This window comes from Strigops habroptila, chromosome 1 (genome assembly GCF_004027225.2).
Source record: "Strigops habroptila isolate Jane chromosome 1, bStrHab1.2.pri, whole genome shotgun sequence".
Taxonomy (NCBI): Eukaryota; Metazoa; Chordata; class Aves; order Psittaciformes; family Psittacidae; genus Strigops; species Strigops habroptila.
Window position 1 is genome coordinate 107,594,197 of NC_044277.2, and position 18,430 is coordinate 107,612,626.

General features: G+C 39.9%; 1 protein-coding gene across 1 annotated transcript in view; it reads right to left on the reverse strand.

Annotated features, from left to right (window-relative positions):
* The window catches only part of VIPR2 (vasoactive intestinal peptide receptor 2), a 48,364-nt gene extending 31,269 nt beyond the window's left edge, over positions 1-17,095 (reverse strand). Inside the window, exons 1-3 of the mRNA XM_030507334.1 lie at positions 16,771-17,095; positions 13,556-13,658; positions 3,155-3,262 (exon numbers count right to left, since the gene is read on the reverse strand). Of these exons, the coding sequence (XP_030363194.1) occupies positions 3,155-3,262; positions 13,556-13,658; positions 16,771-16,821 (262 nt within the window). The 5' untranslated portion in view covers positions 16,822-17,095. The remainder of the gene's footprint in view (positions 1-3,154; positions 3,263-13,555; positions 13,659-16,770) is intronic.
* Between the last annotated feature and the right edge of the window lie 1,335 nt (positions 17,096-18,430).

Here is an 18,430-nt window from a genome sequence, read left to right on the forward strand (position 1 = left end):
TTTAAATGCCAAATTATGTGACAGTTACAAGAATGAGGAAATAAATATTCATGTTGACTCCCACCCTTTGAACCACTGAAACAATGTAGTCCAAGGGACATACAGGAGATGTGTAAGGGTGGTTGGAAAGGAATTTTGAACATCTATTAATTTCAGAAAGGATTTTTTGGTTGGAACTGAGAGAAGCTGACTCTTTTCCCAGATGAAGCCACTCAGGTGAGATGGGGCAACCCATGATTCTACTCCTTAATCTAATTAATTCAAACTAATGTTCACACAATATGGAATAGCTTCCATTGGAGAAAACTGAAGAGTCTGATCTCAGAATAAAGATTAGTCATTAAAATTATTGTAATTTACACTTACAGTGTTAAATCTTAAGCAACTTGTCCTCAACTTTCTTAGAGCAGTTTCTATATCCATGATACCTGAAATCTTTAACATCATACTGCTTTTGTTTGGGGTTTACCACTGGTCTTTAACTGACATAAAGATGCCTGGTTTTCACCACACAAGAACAAATTTATGTGTCACAGATCAACTTTGGCCAAGAATAACCAAACGTGTCTATACACACTCCAAACTAAAGCCTTCGTGATTTTTATCTTGCTGATTGGTTACTGGAAATTCTTCTTTGTATAAAGTCTTCAGTGGAAAGTTGTAAATAACCAATAAATGACTGACCAACCAATAACCAAATCTTTCTAGTTTATAACAAGGCTGTGACCTCAAACCACAGTGTCTCCTCAAACAGGATCATTTTTGCCATTTGGCATAGACATGGCATTTTTTACAGAAAATGTAACCTATTTATACACACTGAAGAATCTTCACTTTAAAAGTACGCCAAGATTCTCTGACTAGGCAGAGCAGAGGAGTACATTAACAGAACCACAAATTATGTCAAAGCCAGTTTTGCAAGAAAAAGACGCTATGTACTCAAGATGCTGAAGTATTTTCTACTGTAAGTACTATAAAGGCCTTCTAACTTAAAGACAGTTAGGCAATGTTCTATGGAAGACATTGCTTATTTCTACACCATTGTTTCATGCAATTTAGTATTTCAGATGGCAACCTCATTTTAAACCTACAACTTGACATGCATTTGAATAAAAAATTCACAAAATAACTTTCTAATACTCATATACTTACATCATCATGTGTAATACAGAAAAAACATTATAGGATAACATGACTGCTTTTACAGTAAAAAGTAATTTAATATAAAGTTATTACTATTCAATAGAGTGGGAAGTTTAAACTATAACCTGGACCATCACAGAAAAAAATTAAGAGCCAGCTCTCCAGAAGTTGTAAAGATAAGAAAACAGCTGCTTTTTTAAATTCGCAATTTAAATTAAGAAATCCTTCAAAAAATTGATGATATTTAAAAGCCTACTTGTGATTTGGAATATGTCCATAAAAAATAAGGTAGTCTAGATCATCTTGTAGCAGAATTTTAATTCCTCTTAAAACCTTGAAAAACCTAAAACATACATTCCACAAATTTGGCTAAATAGTCAGATTTCTTGTTTAACAATATTGTTATAATTTCCTGCCATAAGAACCAAGTGAATAAATTAAATAAATCATATATTCCTGAGTATAATCAAATTACAAAGGTGCTGAGATACTTATTTAGATCTTAATTGAAACAAGCAGGATGTTTGTTGTCTTCCTTCTGTGAAATTTTAGAAATACAAGATTTAAAAAATCCTCTTAATTGAATAGGTACCTCTAAAAAACTACTGCGCTAGTTCCACAAGCAAGAAGTAAACAGGTAGCTATAAAAAAGGTGTATATGGAAATTTATAGCAAACTATAAAAAGGAAGATTTTTCAGTCCTGAAGACACCATGCCCAAATGAGATGGAGTTGTAAGGCATTGTGAAGGTTTAAGAATGAAATATTTATTGCCCTTTTTTAATAGGAAAATTAAAATGTTTTGAAAGATACTAAAAATTGCTAAATCAAATATCCAAACTCCAGAAAGAGTGCACATGCTCTAACTTCTGGCAAATAGAAGCAGTTTGATTTAATTCAGATTTTAAATTTTTGATATTTTTTAGTTTGCCTTGTCTCATGATAACACCTTACTATCTTCATCTGAGTCATTTGAATACGTTTATAGATTTCACAAGATCTAGTGAAGATTACACATACTTTCCCCACTATAAACTGTTTAGACTATCCATGGTAAACTAATCCAAGATTCACCAGCTCCAGGAATGAAAATCTTTGCTCATCTGCACATTGTTTTAGTTATCTACTTTTTACTGGAACAAGACTTAATCAACGGTGTTAAGAATAAAGGTATTTTAGTCATACCCCAAGTTAGCCTCTACGTTAAACGTAATATTGTTAAAAAGCTCTCCACAGAGACCTCAAAGGCAGAAATAAATCACTGTGATAATTTTTGCATCTTTCACCAGCTCTTCATGACAAAGGTTTCTCACCTGAGCAACAAGGATAAGATTTTTCCTGCTGCATTTTGAGATATCTATGTGAAACGCCGTGTGTGCCTCATTAATTTTTAAAACCCCACTAACAAGCCAAAGTACAAAATTAAACCACAGTATGATGTATTGACAAGATGGTGCAGAAGATTCTAGACTTAAAACAGTTAAATATTTCAACAATCTGAGACACTAATGAGCTCTTTTCAGTTCCACCAAAAAGCGGAAAAAAGGGTTTAATAATAACGACCTTAAATTACAACAGTGATAATTTTTAGGTATTATGTGTTAATGTTAGTTCATCATTCTCATGAAGGCAAGGCAGAGCTCCCCTCCTAAGCAGAGAAGGAACAAACTGCATGTGACCTGCTGACAACTGTTAAAGATGTCAGTCAGGCTCAGCTGCGTTAATAATTAACACAAATAGGTCAAAAAGAGTAAGCAATGTCTTCAGCTTTGATGAAAGTCACTACATTAGAATACATATTTAGTATCTGACTCAAAAAACACCATACGGACTACAAAGACAATAATTTGGTCTTTTTGTGATGTATCATGAACAGCTCTATTAAGAATCTGTTATTTTAACTCTTTAAAAAGAAAATAAAAACCTTAAGCTGCTAATCAGACATTTTTAGCACAGTATGTTATAAAAGATCAAAGAGAAACCAGCAAAAAAGCCACTTTAAAATGAAATACCTGGTTTGCCAGAAAAAAGGCTAAATACTTTTGGGCAAGGGACAGTGACAGTCTCTCCAATCTTTGCAGGACGCCAACAGGTGATGTTATCCCAAACTCCAACACATCCTGAAACAAAACCAGCAGTAACAGTCAGTAATAGGCAGACTGAACATTACAGAGAAATATTTAAGAATTTCATTGGACTCAGCGTCACAAATACAACAGGAGTACATCATGACCCTAACCATTCTATGATTTTATGATTCTATGACTGGGACATTTTTGGAACAGGCATGGACTTAAAAAATCATCTCTCCTCTGTGTTGCAGCAAGAATAGGTTTTGGAGATTAAAAAAGAAGATTAGACAAGGACTATGGGGTAAATTCTGCATCTGGTCATCAATTCCACAGAGCCCTCTTTATACAGTCTAGACTCTGTATTTGTATTTACTCTAATCAATCCTATCCTTATTTGATCAATTGCTTTGTGACTAACCTCAGTTTGTCAAATTCTCCAGTTACCTGAAGAGGACTAATTGTTTTGGTTCCTTTAGTAACTCTGCCTCCTAGACAGCCCCTTGTCCTTACCTTAGGGTAAGGGAGACTTACTCAGGACAAGGAACTGTGAGAGTGACATTCTTTTTAGCTGTATTCCACAGTTGTCTAAGTTCTTGTTCCCATTGACAATTCACTCTTTTCAGGTTTCTGGTCCTTATCACTTGAATGAATGTTTTTAGCAACTGACTCAGAGTGTAATATATTTGAAATGAATAAACACTTCTATTTTCCCTGATGATCATGCAGAGTTTGTCCTTTCTAGTGTATCTTCCCCCCCAGCTGGTTCATACATTTAAGAATTAACTCATGAGTTTATCTGCACTCCATTTTACATATCTGCCTTGTACTCCCTTCTAGCACTTGTGGCTTTTCTATTAAGCATTACCAATGATATTTCTAAGATGATGTTTACTTGGTGATCTGCACATAAATTTGAGAGGTTTGCATCTGAGCAAGTCATCTTCATACCCTTTGAAGTCAACAGAATTTAAATGTGTTTAGGCGTTTCCTGAGTTGCAGTACTGGATCAAAATCAAGTCCAACTCTCTATGATGCAATACCAGGGCTTATGCAAAGTAAAAGAATGTTTACCTCAGCCAGTTCAGGTCATGCTTCCTTCCCAGTTGATCTTAATCCAGAAACAACATCAACAATGTGACATACAAGAAATCAGAAAGACAAAGAAACTATTTTCTTCATCTGCCAGCACTCAGAACTAGTGACAAAACGAAACCCTTTTGGCTTTGATGGATGTACCGCCAGAGCCAGCATAAACAAGCCCGGAGTACACAAGAATAATTAGCATCTCGTGCAACTTTTTAGTTCATCCCCATTTCCAGCAACAAGTGAGAGCAGAGATGAGTCACGAAAGTGTTCATGGACAATCATGAAAGCTGATGACTTTCACAAATTTTCCCTTTTGTTCAATATACTCTGTATGATGGTGGATTTGCTACAGTAGTCTGCAGACATTTTATAGAATCATAGAATCATAGAATGGTTAGGGTTAGAAAGGACCTTAGGATCATCCGGTTCCAACCCCCTGCCATGGGCAGGGATGCCTCACCCTAGACGGTGTTGCCCAAGGCTCTGCCGTCCAACCCGGTCTTGAACACTGCCAGGGAGAGAGCATTCACAACTTCTTTGGACAACCTGTTCCAGTGCCTCACCACCCTCACAGTAAAGAACTTCCTCCTTATATCTAACCTGAACTTCCCCTGATTAAGTTTAAACCCATTTCCCCTTGTCCTATGGCTACAGTCCCTGATGAAGAGCCCCTCTCCAGCATTCTTGTAGGTCCCCCTCAGATACTGCAAGGCTGCTATGAGGTCTCCACGCAGCCTTCTCTTCTCCAGGCTGAACAGCCCCAACTTTCGCAGCCTGTCAGAGCTGAGGCCTTTATTTCAGATGCCTTTATAAATTTTTGCTACTATATTTTGCTACTATTTTGCTGCTATATGGACTGGACTAATGTTTTGCTAAAAAGGCAGCTGAGCAACATGGACTTCTAAGCTCCACTGGTATGTTTTCTACCAAAAAAGAAAAAAAAAAAGGCACAAAACTCTTATTCAAGCTTCAATTACAGGAAATATTATATAGAAAAACTGAGGTCCAAGTCCTTTCCCACTAAAATTAATCAACATGAATCATATCAGTCTTCAAAGCTAGCTTGCAAGAAGGAAATCAGCATACAATTTTTGACATTCAAAACATTCAAGTCAGTAGTGTTTTCTGAAAAATATGAATTTTTTTACATCAGTTTTTCCTCAGTATTTTAGGATTTTACAGGCATCTACAGCAAGCATAGGAGAGAATTACACTTTTTCAGACTCCTTAAATCAAATAGATGAAATAATACAAAAGATGTATTTCCTACATCTAGACTACATTCGAATGCATCAACAGTCGTGAGAGTGAAACTTGAGTGGCTGTCATCAGAATTCAAGAAGAACATTAAGCCTCAATTTATGTATATTTACAGGCTTATTTATTATGGTACAGGAAATCTGACAAAACTGCTGAAATGTCCTAGAGGCACTTATAGTCACTGAATGACTACAGTGTGCTTTTGAAAACCAGTCTAAGGCTGAAGGCTGAAACGATGGTATTAGTGGTGTGCTGCTAGAGGCTGCCAGAAGTACAACTTTTAAACAATAAAACAGCGCTTTTCTGGGCTTTTAAATCACACCTTTCCTCATTTTCCCCTCCTCTTATTACTACAGATTTTTGACAATATTACAGTCATACATCTTCTTCTCTTAGCAAAACATTCCCTTATGCAGACGTGGGATACAATTAACAAGTTGCACTTGCATCAATTTGCCTCTTCCATCCCAATAACATATCTCTGTTGTACAGCATGAGCTTAATTGTGCAAAATTGAAACTAGCAATTAATTTCCTACTGATCTTGGAAATTCAAGATGTGGCATCACCAGAGATGTTGGTGAGTTTCACAGGTCTTCGAGTAGATTCTGCTCTTTACCCACCACAGTATCATTTTTCAACAATGACATATGCAATATTGTCAGTGTGACAGAGAATGGTTCACTTTGCATGAAAATAGGCCAGATTAATTGCTCCCAACAATTGCCTGTTTCTCCCCAGTGACTACAGAGCAGCCAATAGTGCCATAAATACCTATACTGTTGGAAAAATGTAAGTGGAATAAATAATATGTTAAATGTGTCTCTTCCTGCACATAGAACACCTAACTTGATCAAGCTTGGTATTCTCCTCTCGACTCACTTACCCTCTACTACTCTTTGTCCAGCCATTAATTCATTCAGTGTTAGGATTTCTGGACTGTCATCCACCACTGCTGCATTTCATAAAATCATTATGCATGCTCTTTTTCTCTGGAAATTTTACCCATTTCCCACATACATAAGCCCATTTTCTACTTCCTCCAAAAGATATTAATCAAGTAAGATACAAAACATTTTTATTTTTAGCTTTAAATAAGGTTTAAGTTTGAGTTCTAGTAATGATTTTACCAATAATTTTACAGAAAATATCTCACATTTTAAATAAAACTTAATTATGCCAATGTTTATTTCATGGAATGTCTGCAACTGTCTTTATAATTTTAAAAAATATTCTAAGTACCTAAAAGTATTTTAATGTACTTTTTTTTTTTTAATGTTCACTAATGGATTTAGTCCCTATGTTTGCCTTCTGCTTCAATAAATTCTCAACCCTTGAATGTTTCTGTCCTTTCATTCTGATGTGTACACATATAAAACCAGTCCAGCTCTTGATCTGTTAGCTCCTCAAGTTTTTCTGTGCATCTCTACTACTGTACTCTTTACTTTACTTCTTTACCTATTAATAAAGCTAGCAAGAGCAAAAACCCCCTGTTCTTCATGCCTGTTTCTGTGGTGTCTACAAGAATGCTCCTGCACCTTACATATAACGATCACTTTCTGATCTCTTAATTTGCATCATTTATTCCTCTGGTGTGTCATTCACAGCATATCTAGGGAAAACAATCAATCTTCCCAGAAAACCTTTGCTCAACGACTCATTCAAAGTATGGCCATGGTGTCACTCCTCTATTGCTCTTCCCCCCTTTTCCTCCAGATGATACTGCAGATACTATTTTTAGCTAGTTTCAGTAAGATCACTTTCTTTATTTGAATTTTTGGTCTTTAATGCTTGTGATGTGTTTGCAGGTACCTCATAATAAAAGGAAACAAAACAGACTATAAACTACATTTTGTTTCTCATATTTTTCAGCTTACATAAGTACTGCCACCACATTCATCATCCTGCTATCTGATATCTAGCCTTTGAACAACAAGTTTGCTTACCTATATGTGCTTCCTCATCTATAAAGATGTGCAGCACTGGGTTTGTATTGGAAAGTTTTGCTTATACATACCTTTTACTCATATATTAACCACTAGGTGGCACTTTGCATTTGGATTCAAAAATTGCCAATTCAAAGAGAGGTTTAGCATTTTTAAACTGTCTAGGCGTGCATGATACATGAAACAAAGAAAGAGTACTTTGAAAATCAGCCAGAAAGTTGTCAGCTAGCCTAGAGTTTATTTTTCAAACAGGGAAACGTTTTGATTTTTGTACTTGACAAAGCAGAAGCAATCTCACCTCTTATGGACAATGTTTTCTAGACTGTATCGAAGTCTGAACGCCGCAGCATGTAATTTAGGCCGCATGGGAATTTATGAATATATACAAACTGAAATTCTTTCTTCATTTTCACACAAGTAGTAAGAAAGAAAGAACAGAAAAGGAGGCACTAGAGAAATAGCAAGCTAGCAAATGGGAAGCAAAGCAAACACACAGCAGAACTGCTTAAAGCGGTAATAAGAAAGTAGCACAAATACTGTTGCTCCAAGCTGCATTGCTAAAGTTATTTGCTGTCTGCTTTCACCAGGGCCCTGAGTGCACTAATGGCTCTTAATGGCCCTGACCAGCCCCACCCCCCTGCTCAGGGTCTCACCTGGGCTCAAGTCTGGGCACTCAGCAATGTGGTGGGTCCACTCGACTTCAAGCTTTGTCACAGCAGTGCCTGTGCCTGCCTCTGCCTGCGACCTGACCCACCGCTGTGGCCCTCCCCGGCCATCCCAGGGATGTGCCCGACCCTGGTTCCCTCCACCTGCAGGCTGATGTCCTCAGCTGTCCCTACCCCAGGGAGGTGTCCCATGCCCGGGGCTCCCCATGGCTACCCTCCAGCCACCCTAGCTGTGGGTGGGATGGGCTCTACCTACCTGTCCTGCCTGCCCAGGCTCCCAAAGTCCCTCCACAACGAGCTGCCAGCCTGCAGTTTACAGGTTTTCAAAAGCCAGTCCTACTACTAGGAATGGCAAAAACACTGTGACTGGGATTTCTAGGGGATTAACGGCTTTTCACTAGATGAAACGTTTCAGAAGAAATGCCTTATTTTCCTTCTGAGGAACAGTTTCTCATTAGAAAGTAAAAAAAAAATCTCTAAGACAATTTTGTATTTTAATGTAATTTACATATTTTTAGGGTTCCACATTAAGGAAATGTGGAAGTTGTCAGCGAAAAACTTTGGAAAAAACCTTCCGAAGAAAAAGCTACTCCCAAATCCATCCAAATCTTCCATCAAGTTAATCCTGCTTTCCAACTACTCAAAATGTTCTTTGGAGACAAGCATTTGGTTTTGTATAAATGGACAGCACTCTAATCTTACCATACGAACACCATTTCTATTATACCACAAAGATATTCATGGATGTATAGTTAAAGCTATAAGAGGTACCTTCATCTTCATGTTGCCCCAATTTAGATATGCTGTACATTCTTCAAAAATATAATTAAACATCAATCTCCTGTTCATATAATCCCCATCACAAAATATTAAAAGTCCCTGTAAAGTTTTGGGACCATATATTTCTATTAGTTTAGAGTATGTCTGACCTATGTGCTATTTGTTGTATTAGCTGGTGCTTTTTTAGTGATTTGGTATTCAAGATTGCTTCCTTGTGGTGTTTGAACTTTGGATGTCATGGAGAGTAGACTGCCATAGCTACAGCTGTCTTCATCAGGATTCAATCACAAAACTATGCAGGGCAATATTTTTTTCAGAATCTTATGCAAAACAGAATAAATTTACTTACAGCTGTGAACTTTCCTTTTTCAGGGCTCTAAATGCCACTTATTAATGTATACTGATGAATTTCTATTCATGTTTGGGGGAGTAGAAATTTCAGACCTTCAAAATTGTAGAATGTATCTGTGGCCACAATTTGCCTCTTTCAAAAAAATTTTGTTATTTCACTCTTAGTAATCTTTATTATATGAGATTTTTGAATGAGGCTGATCATCTTCACCATTTATTTCCTGTTGGTTATTCTTCAGTAGGCAATTCCTTTCACTCACAGTTCTTTCTCTCCTAGCGCCCAGCCTCCTCAGAAAATGAGCCAGCTCCACCTCTCTCCCTCGAATATTTAAGTATAGCTCTCACAAGGCCCAGACATTGTCAGCACCATAAGGATGATGAGGTTTATGTGGTGTCATTAACAATGACACTTCCACTAATGGATGCCAAAATAGACAAACATTCAAAGCAGGCCCTTCAGCTCCCCTCAGAAAAATAGATGTGAACAGTAGTAACGTCTATACTACAGCTAGAAAGGCAGCAGCACAAATACAAGAAAGATAAAGTTGACCTGTCAAGGGCTAATGGTGGTGAATGAAAGGAAGTTCCAAGATCCCACTATGTCATTTAATTCTACCTTTAATGCTGCCTCAGACAACTCTAAGCAACACTGTAGTCTGAACTAATGACTCGTTTTACAGAGAAAATAGCTGCAAAACCAAACAAAAACTGTTGGAAGACATTGATGAAATCGGGAGGATTAAGAAAGGGGGAACTTTGAGGAGATTCCATTTCATGTAGCAGAAGAAAGGCTTCATCTGGCTTTCTGTAAGTCTCCTATTTACTGATGTGGAGGAAAGAGTGATCGTTAGGTTGGCTTAGTTATACTCACAGTCAATCCTTTTGTGAGACGCAGATGGGGGGAGGAAATGCAAAATAGACACCTTTCTTACTGGAGAAATAACCTTAACAGCAGAGGTTAGTTGGATAAACTGACTTTTGGACAACTTGCCAAGAGTCCAACATTTGAAGATTCATCCTGTTCTGAACAGGAAAATGTGCTGTGTTTCATTCACAAGATCATGAGTTCAGGGCTAGAATCACTCAATGAAATTCTATTGGCAGTGCAATTCAGGAGATCAGATTATATAGCAACACTGGTCCCTTTTGCTTTAAATTTATGAGTAGTAGTCCTGTCTGTTTTAATTTCCCATTACTAGATGCATTATGAAGCCTCTCTTTGAGAGGTTTATGAACTTCTTTCCAAATCCATTTCTCTTTCCGTCTACACCCCTTCTGCAAAGTTAAGATGTCATATCTAAAATTAAAAATGTTATCTGGCATATAAGTCTCACAAAAACACATTTTGGAGAACAAAAGCCAAAAAGACTGATTGAACTGTGCAGCCAAAATGAAGAAAAAAAATCCTAGACTTAATTTTTTAAATATTAAATATTTTTCAAGTATACTGAGTTTTAACATTTTTTATGATATTATTTCACTTTACAATTAAAGGTGGACAGAAATTAGTTGATTACTTTATACAGAAAAATTCTACATATTGAATAAAGACAGAAATTTGCAGTGGGCCAATTTTTATATATTTTCTATATCACTTTCATTGGCAGCTTTCTATTTTATGTAAGAGGACAAGCCACAGGTAGTAGATAAAAAATACATTAGTATTTTTCCATATGGACCTCAAAATCTGTAGCTATTATAAGCTATTTAGAAAGCAAATAACCTGCCCTCCAAAATGAGTGAGCAAAAGAACTCCTCTCCTAGGCTTCCAGCTAAGGTGCATCCATACCTCAGGTGTCAAATCATAGGAGAAAAGAACAAATGCAGATAGAAGCTAATGCAGTCTTCATAAAATAAACAACTAGATTTGCTAGAGAGCACTACAGAGAGGAAGGCACTGCCACAGATCTTTGGAGAGTGACTTTCTTCCCTAAATGGAGTGTAATGCTCTCCACTAATGGAAAAGTATGTGCTAATGCTTGAAAATCCCCCAAAGGGTGCAAAGCAGGAGGTCCAGATATCTGACAGTTTGATGTTGGCAAATAAGCAGAATTTAGACAAACTGGGTCTGTGGTTTTACCATATCCTTAGCATTGTTCAAAGCACATTACACAATATTTATACAGTGTTTCCTTGCAAAACACACTATTGCTTTAGAAAGCCATGAAGTAAGCAAGTCCTTCATAGACTTCATAGTCAGGGATTTTAGGTGCACTACAAAAATTACTCAGTGGAATTCTTCAGCCTACGTTATGAGGCAGCTCAGGTAAGATGACTGTAACGTCATTTTATTATATAAAAGAAAAAATACCACAACTGCTTTTAAAACTTTCCTTCATGTCTCCCTAACTGGGACCTGAGAAGTATTAGATAAGGCATTCAATGCATAATTGCCACCTAGGTCACAGGAGAAACTACATAAAACTTGGATCCTCCGAAATTCAGTAGCTACGCATGCCAGCCAAATTCTGCAGCATGTTACACAGAGGTGTGAAGGCTTCTCAGGTGCCCAAGAAGTTAATGAAAAAATTCCCCCTGACTTTGAGAACAGAAGCTCAAGCCTCCAGTGGAAAACCAGTGAACCTTTATTTCTAAATTCTAGACAGGACTGTCACTAGATTTCATTTTAGCTTTTGTAAGGCAGGTAGAACATACTACAGTTAGAAAAGCATGACAAGGGCTATCTAACTATCTTTCCCATTCAGAAAAAAGTGAAATAGGATTTGTGAATTTATTGTCATGAATTATGTTTCAAATGTACTAAAAGTTTTAGGTTCCATCTTGCCAATTTTCATTAGTAATTTTTTATCAGTAGTCAAGAGTGGCAATCTGCAAGTCTCTGTTCAAAATATTCCTTACATCTTTGTATGAATACAGAGTTTATTAGAAAAATAAGGACATATAGAGAATGGGTATTTTTGGAAATGCAGATGCATATATTTAACATAGGCTCCTCTGAACAGGTTGTTGGTAAAGGTATCTATAACATGAAGCATCAGATAAATTCTCCTATAACATTAAACATACAGTTTTTAAGGGTTCATTACCACACGGGATTCATTCCTGTCTCCTACAAAATGGAACACACCCTTAGTTTCAGCCAGGCATTCAATTTAATGTATAATTCCATTATCTGAAAGACAGCAGTTTGCCTTCAGGAGGCATCCCTCTTCCACTGAAAAGAGGCTGTGAAGAAAATACTGATAGAATATTTCTTTCTTTCCCTAGAGAACCCAAAATAAAACTGATGTGCATCACAAGGATACTCTTGGAACCCAGCATCTGGATCACAAAAGTGGATCTTGAAGAAAGCTTGACTTAGCCATGTAATAGCTAATAGTGAATTTCTTAATTCAATATTTAATTCATTAAGCTGAGCTACTGGTTATTTCTCCATCTGGCTTCACACTAGTATTATTTATGTAACAGCCGTCTCTCTTCACCACTCACATAAATTAAAAAAATCTAAATGTAGTTGACTTATTCCAGTAAGATTTTGCTTGGAGTTACATGGAGAGATATCCCTGTAACTTATTCACTGTTACTAAATCTTTTCTGATTACTTATCTGGATTAATAAGAGGAGAAATTATAGTAAAATACAAACTGCTGATGACCCTTTTAATTATTTTCTTGTATGTGAATTGATATTAGAGTATAAGCAGAGGGAGTTACATATTTAAATTGAGAAGAGAGGTGGAGGAAGCATTGTGAGTTGGGAGTCATGTTTATGTTTAAGAGGCACTGCAGATGGTAGACCCCTAAGGTACCATAGTCACCTTCAGAGCACATCCAAAACAGACTGAATATGAAAAAACAAATACACTGCATACCACCTAGCTCAGCCAAAGGAAAACAACTGCACTGCAAGAGCACTGCACTAATCCTTTACTTTCAACCGCAGTTAGAGAGAGATGCCTGGATCTGAGGCTTTCAACTTTTCCTCAGACTTATTCTTTCTGCTGGTCCTATCATCACCAGCCTGCAGCCTCTCTGCAGGTCAGGACATGCACTAGCAGCAACAGATTAAACATGAGAATGGTCCCATGTAGTGTCCCACCCAGTGCATGCAGAGCGCCTGGCACACCTCTCACGTCGTCCCTGCTCCAGCTGTACCTTTAAAGCACAGTCTGCATAGACTCTAAAATACATAAAATTCTAAGCACAAATACGGCACCTGCAATAGCAAAGAAGGTCAAGGGAGAAAATATTGAACACTCCAGCTGCCTCTACATTACAGCTTATCTTTTCTTACCTTTGTAGTCCACTGGCTTTGCATTCTTCAGAAGTTCCATGCACCTTGTTTCCTCCTTGTGAATCTCCAGCTGAAATCTGCATTCTGGATGGACACCATTCACCTGTGTCAAATTAACAAAAAAGCCAGAGTCTTGAAACATGAATTAAAATGGTTTATGAAGAATGCAACTACCAGTAATGAAAGCCACAACTTTAACTGGCACTGATTTTGCCAAAGTATGTGCTAGGCATTTTACTGACACAGTCACTACCTATTTTAGCTTCTCACACATTGACTTTTCAAAACAAAATGTTAAAATAATCTACTAGAGCATTCACTGGCTCCTTCCGGTAGCATTTCAAGACCAATTGTGACTTACAAGAAAATATATAACTTTCTAGTGCATTCACCAGTATTGTTTCTTTAGACTTACTCCTCCAGAAAAACTGAGTTAAACTGAAGCAGGAAAGTAAACACATTTGGGTGGGGTTTTTTTTTCTTTGTAATAAGTTAGGAAGCTGAAAGTTTAATACAAATCACAGAATATGAAAATGGATCAAACTGCATTCTCGTTGGCCTTGTAAATTTTGCTTTTCTGCCCTTTTCCACCAGGTATGTTTTATCTCCTGAAGGCCCCAGAGCATGATTATTTGATTCAAGCAAGTGCTACACAGGAAGAAAATCCCACTCCTTCAAAAATGAAAGCACTATTGCCTCTACTTGTTTATAACCCTGCCCCCAGTTCCTTGGTTTCAAAAAGGCTTATTTATGTCCATGAGAAGAGATAGGGATATAGTGGTATTGGGGAGACAAACAAGAAGACATCAGGAAGTTGTACTGAAGTCAGTTGGATTCAGAGAGGCAAACACAGCCTAACAGAGAAATACACAGAGTCTGTGAGAAACTGCATGGGAGAAACGACTGTAGTAGGTGACAAATGGGAAAGTAGGAAACTTCACTGGAGCTGAAGGGACAGTGAGGTTAGCTCAAACGAAATAACATCCTAATGAAATAAAAAATGTGAATATGCAGTACTTCGGTCACCCTCGCACTTGTAGTCACCAAGAAAAGGGTGGTCTCTCTCCATGTTTCTAACTCTTTTCTCACCTTTTTTTTAGGAATTTCTGATTCATGAGACAATATTTTTCAAAATGGTAATACTTAATTAACTAAAAATTAACCAGGACCCAGAGTGAGCGCTGAGAACCTGATTATTCTGCAGACTCCTCGTGGGCAAGCCACTTGCGCAGCTTCTAACAACACAGCATAATAGCCATAAGCATAACAACAGGAGCTGTTACAAAAACTCATGAAAACCTGTCTCTTCTCCAAATCTCTCAGTTCTCATCTACAACATCAGAACCTCATTTCCTTTTCCCCATCTTTTCTCTATATTGATTATTCAAAATATATATTTTCAGGGCACTTTTTTCTTTTTTTCCCTTTTTAAAGTGACTTTGTATAGATCCTTAACATAAATCAGGATTTCTAGCACTTATAATAGAAAGTTCAGTGTTACACTGAAGATATCTTTTGTTACATATCATCTCCTTTCCAGATAGCTCCCATGTAAAATCAAGTCCCATGTATACATAATGCTTTTAATTGCATTCTTCTTTCACATAACTTTTTTTTTTTTTTCCAATCACAAACATTTAGCAACTGAGAGTAGGTCTCCTACTCATCAGAAAGTACTATAACTGCTGGGTCTTGAAAAGGTAGGTTCCATTAAACAGAAAAGTTAACTAAATGAGGGATAAATCAAAGCAGCTACAGCAATTAAGAAGCCTGCCAAGTGACTTCTCTCTCTCATACTTCCAAAAGAAGTCCAAGTTTCCCAGTATCAGTGGTCTAACAGCAAAGGTTATTTTGAGAACATACACTTGTTAGTACCCTAAGTTAACACAACATTACTTCTCAAACCTGGGATTCATGCCAAACCGTAACATGCTTTGTGTTAATACATACACCTGTTTCATTCTGATGTACTTCATCAAGCTAAAGAGATTTAGGCTTCAAGACTATGTGGCACTGACCACATCCCGAAACACATCAAGAACCCCCAAATGGATTTTGAGGGCGTCCACCACCTTTCAGGGCTGGAGTTCATCCATCTTTCACTCTGCTTAACCAAGGGTGGGTAACCCTTTGTGACCACTGAATACAGTACTGTGTGTGCTGTGTTGCGCACTGTAAAGGTACACAGCTGAGGAATCTCTCTGTTTTTAGTCGCTTAACAATTTTGAAGGCATCCAGAACAGCAGTTTGACTGGAAAACATTTCTTCTGACAAGCTGCTTATGTTTACCTTCAGCATCATTTCCCGGTTTCTGGTAGAAATGATGTGTTAATTTAAATGTACAGTAACAAAAAAATTGAAAGATTTAGAGGGCAAACTTTTTTATTTTTCTTAAATCATGTTTCCAGCAAAGTTATACTTTTACAAACAACTGAAGAAACACAGAAATACAAAGATGTTAAAAGCAGACCCCCTAAATTTGAAGACTTTAATATTCTGAATGCTTTGCTGGCCGGTTGCGTGCACTAGAGAGAAATCAATCACGCAGGTTTTTCCCCATGCCATGTTGCCAGCGACGCTCTAGCCCGTACCGGGGCAGCGCTCTGTCTAAACTCCGCAAACTAGTGCTCGCTACCGGCTGCGGGGGAAATAGCGGGGAACAAGTGACTGGGCGAGGAAGGGCCCAGTACCTGCCCCGTTCCTCTCCGCCGGGGATGGGGATGTGCATGGGACCCGGCCCACGCTGCCACGCCGGGGCGGAGCCGTCCCGGCCCCTGAGGAGCGCCCCGGGTGCGGGGCGGTGCCCCCGCCGCCTGCGGTGCGGTCCGGCGCGGCGCTGGCTGTGCGGCCGGGGAGCCGACCCCCGGGAGCGCCAGAGGGGAGCTGGGTTGGGGATCCCGGCGGGGCGGCGGAGCCTTCTCCCTGCGAGGGACATCGCGCCCGGGACAGCCGACAAGGCCAGTAGCGGCAGTCATTTGCCCCCCGAAGTGAGCGCGGCGGGGCCGAAGTCTCCGCACCTGCTGCGGGTACCGCTAAGCCCCCCGCTCCGGGGGACGGGGGAAGCTGTCAGGGAACGGCCGGCCCGGGGGGCCGCACTGGCACCTTCAGCGGCGGGAAGAGCCGAAGGGATCACCCCGTCCGCGGTGTGGAGGGGCGAGTGTTACCCTTCTCCTGTCGGCGCGGCCGGTGCCGGGGGTGAGCGCGGCGTGACTTACCCGCCCTAGGCTCCAGCAGAGGGAGAGGAGAAGGACCGGCAGGTTCCTCATGCCAGCCAAGTGCCGGGGCCGGCGCGCTCCGCTGCCCCGCGCCGCTCCGCGGGCCCCTTCGGAAGGCGGCGAGCAGGAGCCGGGTCCCGCCGCGGCACCATAGGGCCCGGGGGCCGCTGCCGGGGTGCAGAGCCGAGCCCCCCCGGGCCGCGGCGGCCGCCGCCCTGCGGCTGGAGGTGGCTCCCGCACCTGCCCCGGCCGCCGACCGCAGTCCGCTCCGCCGGCCGTCAGCTCCCGGCCCGACTGAGTCCCTGCCCGCCGCCGCCTCTCTGCGCTCAGCTCCTCCTCTAGACCCCGGCTCCCTTCCCTCACGCTTCTCAGCTCCTCTCCTCGGCGTCCTTTTCTCCTCCTTCCTCTCCCTGCGCGGTTGCCCCCCCCATAAGAGGTGCGAGTTGGTCCGCTAAACCGGGACGCCCCCCGCCCATCCCGGCTCCCCCCGCCACTGCGGGCTACTCCCGGATTAAGAACGGTGTTTTCCCCCCTCTGACTGCCACGAAGTGCCAGAGAAGCCCCCTTTCCTTATGTATACACATCCACAGGGTTCTGGATGCCCGTCCCGACAGCGTACTGGCGGCAACGCTGGGATGCCTTTTGCCTGTGAACCATGAAGATGATCGAGCACAGTCCTCCCAAGCCAGACAGACACGAAGACCCACACACAGCTATGGGGTAACTGAAGTGATCCCTGGCAGGGTCAGTCTAATCACTGGGTAGATCAGCAACTGTATTACAAAATATTTCTTCCCCGCAAGCTGTTATTTTTTCACAGTCTCAATTTAGGACCAACAGTTTAAGTCAACTCCGTATTATTGCCTGGCAGTTTACACCAGGCATGGATCTTGGTTTTGCCTAGGCATATAAAATATATAATTGACATTTATATAAACCCATGCCTTTCGTTACAGAAAAAGCAGAGTGCTGGCTTTTAGATGGTAATGAGAATAAATTAGAATTGTCTTTCCACTGTCTTATATGTGCTGTCATTTAACCGTATGTTAAAAAGGACTGAGTGGCCATCATTAGACTCTCCTAAATAACCTTATGCCACCCAAAAATAGCCAGCTATAACCAAACCAATGACATTTCTAGGAAAAAAGCTGAAGACAATTTTTGTATTTTATTTTTAATGCATTTGCAGAAATTCTTTTCATATATTGAGAAAAAAGACCTGTTCATAGCCTATGTGATATCATTAAAAAGAAATACTACAAACCGTAATGAGCAGTGTTATGACCTGCATGCTGAGAGCAGAGGGGAACAATAATGTAGAAAGAAAAAATTTTTGCAGGATGGAATGTGACCAAGTAAGGAAAATATTTTCAGAAAATAATAGCCCTTTGGATTGACTTTGGTCTGTGTATGACAGGTGAACTGAAATATCCAATTGCTCCTACACCTGAAACAGCGGGTTGGAGGAAAACCTGGTTATGCCCTAGCTCTGAGATTCCTGGGCAGATTCTCAGGTCAAACTGCTTGGAAATGAAGAATTGCACAGTGCGACCCCCCCCAGTTCCTGAGACCAGCGTCCGAGGTTCCTCTTCAGACTCCTGGTTATTGACACATGAAATCTGAGACTGTTCCTCATAATTAAGAGCTATAGGTCTTTCCA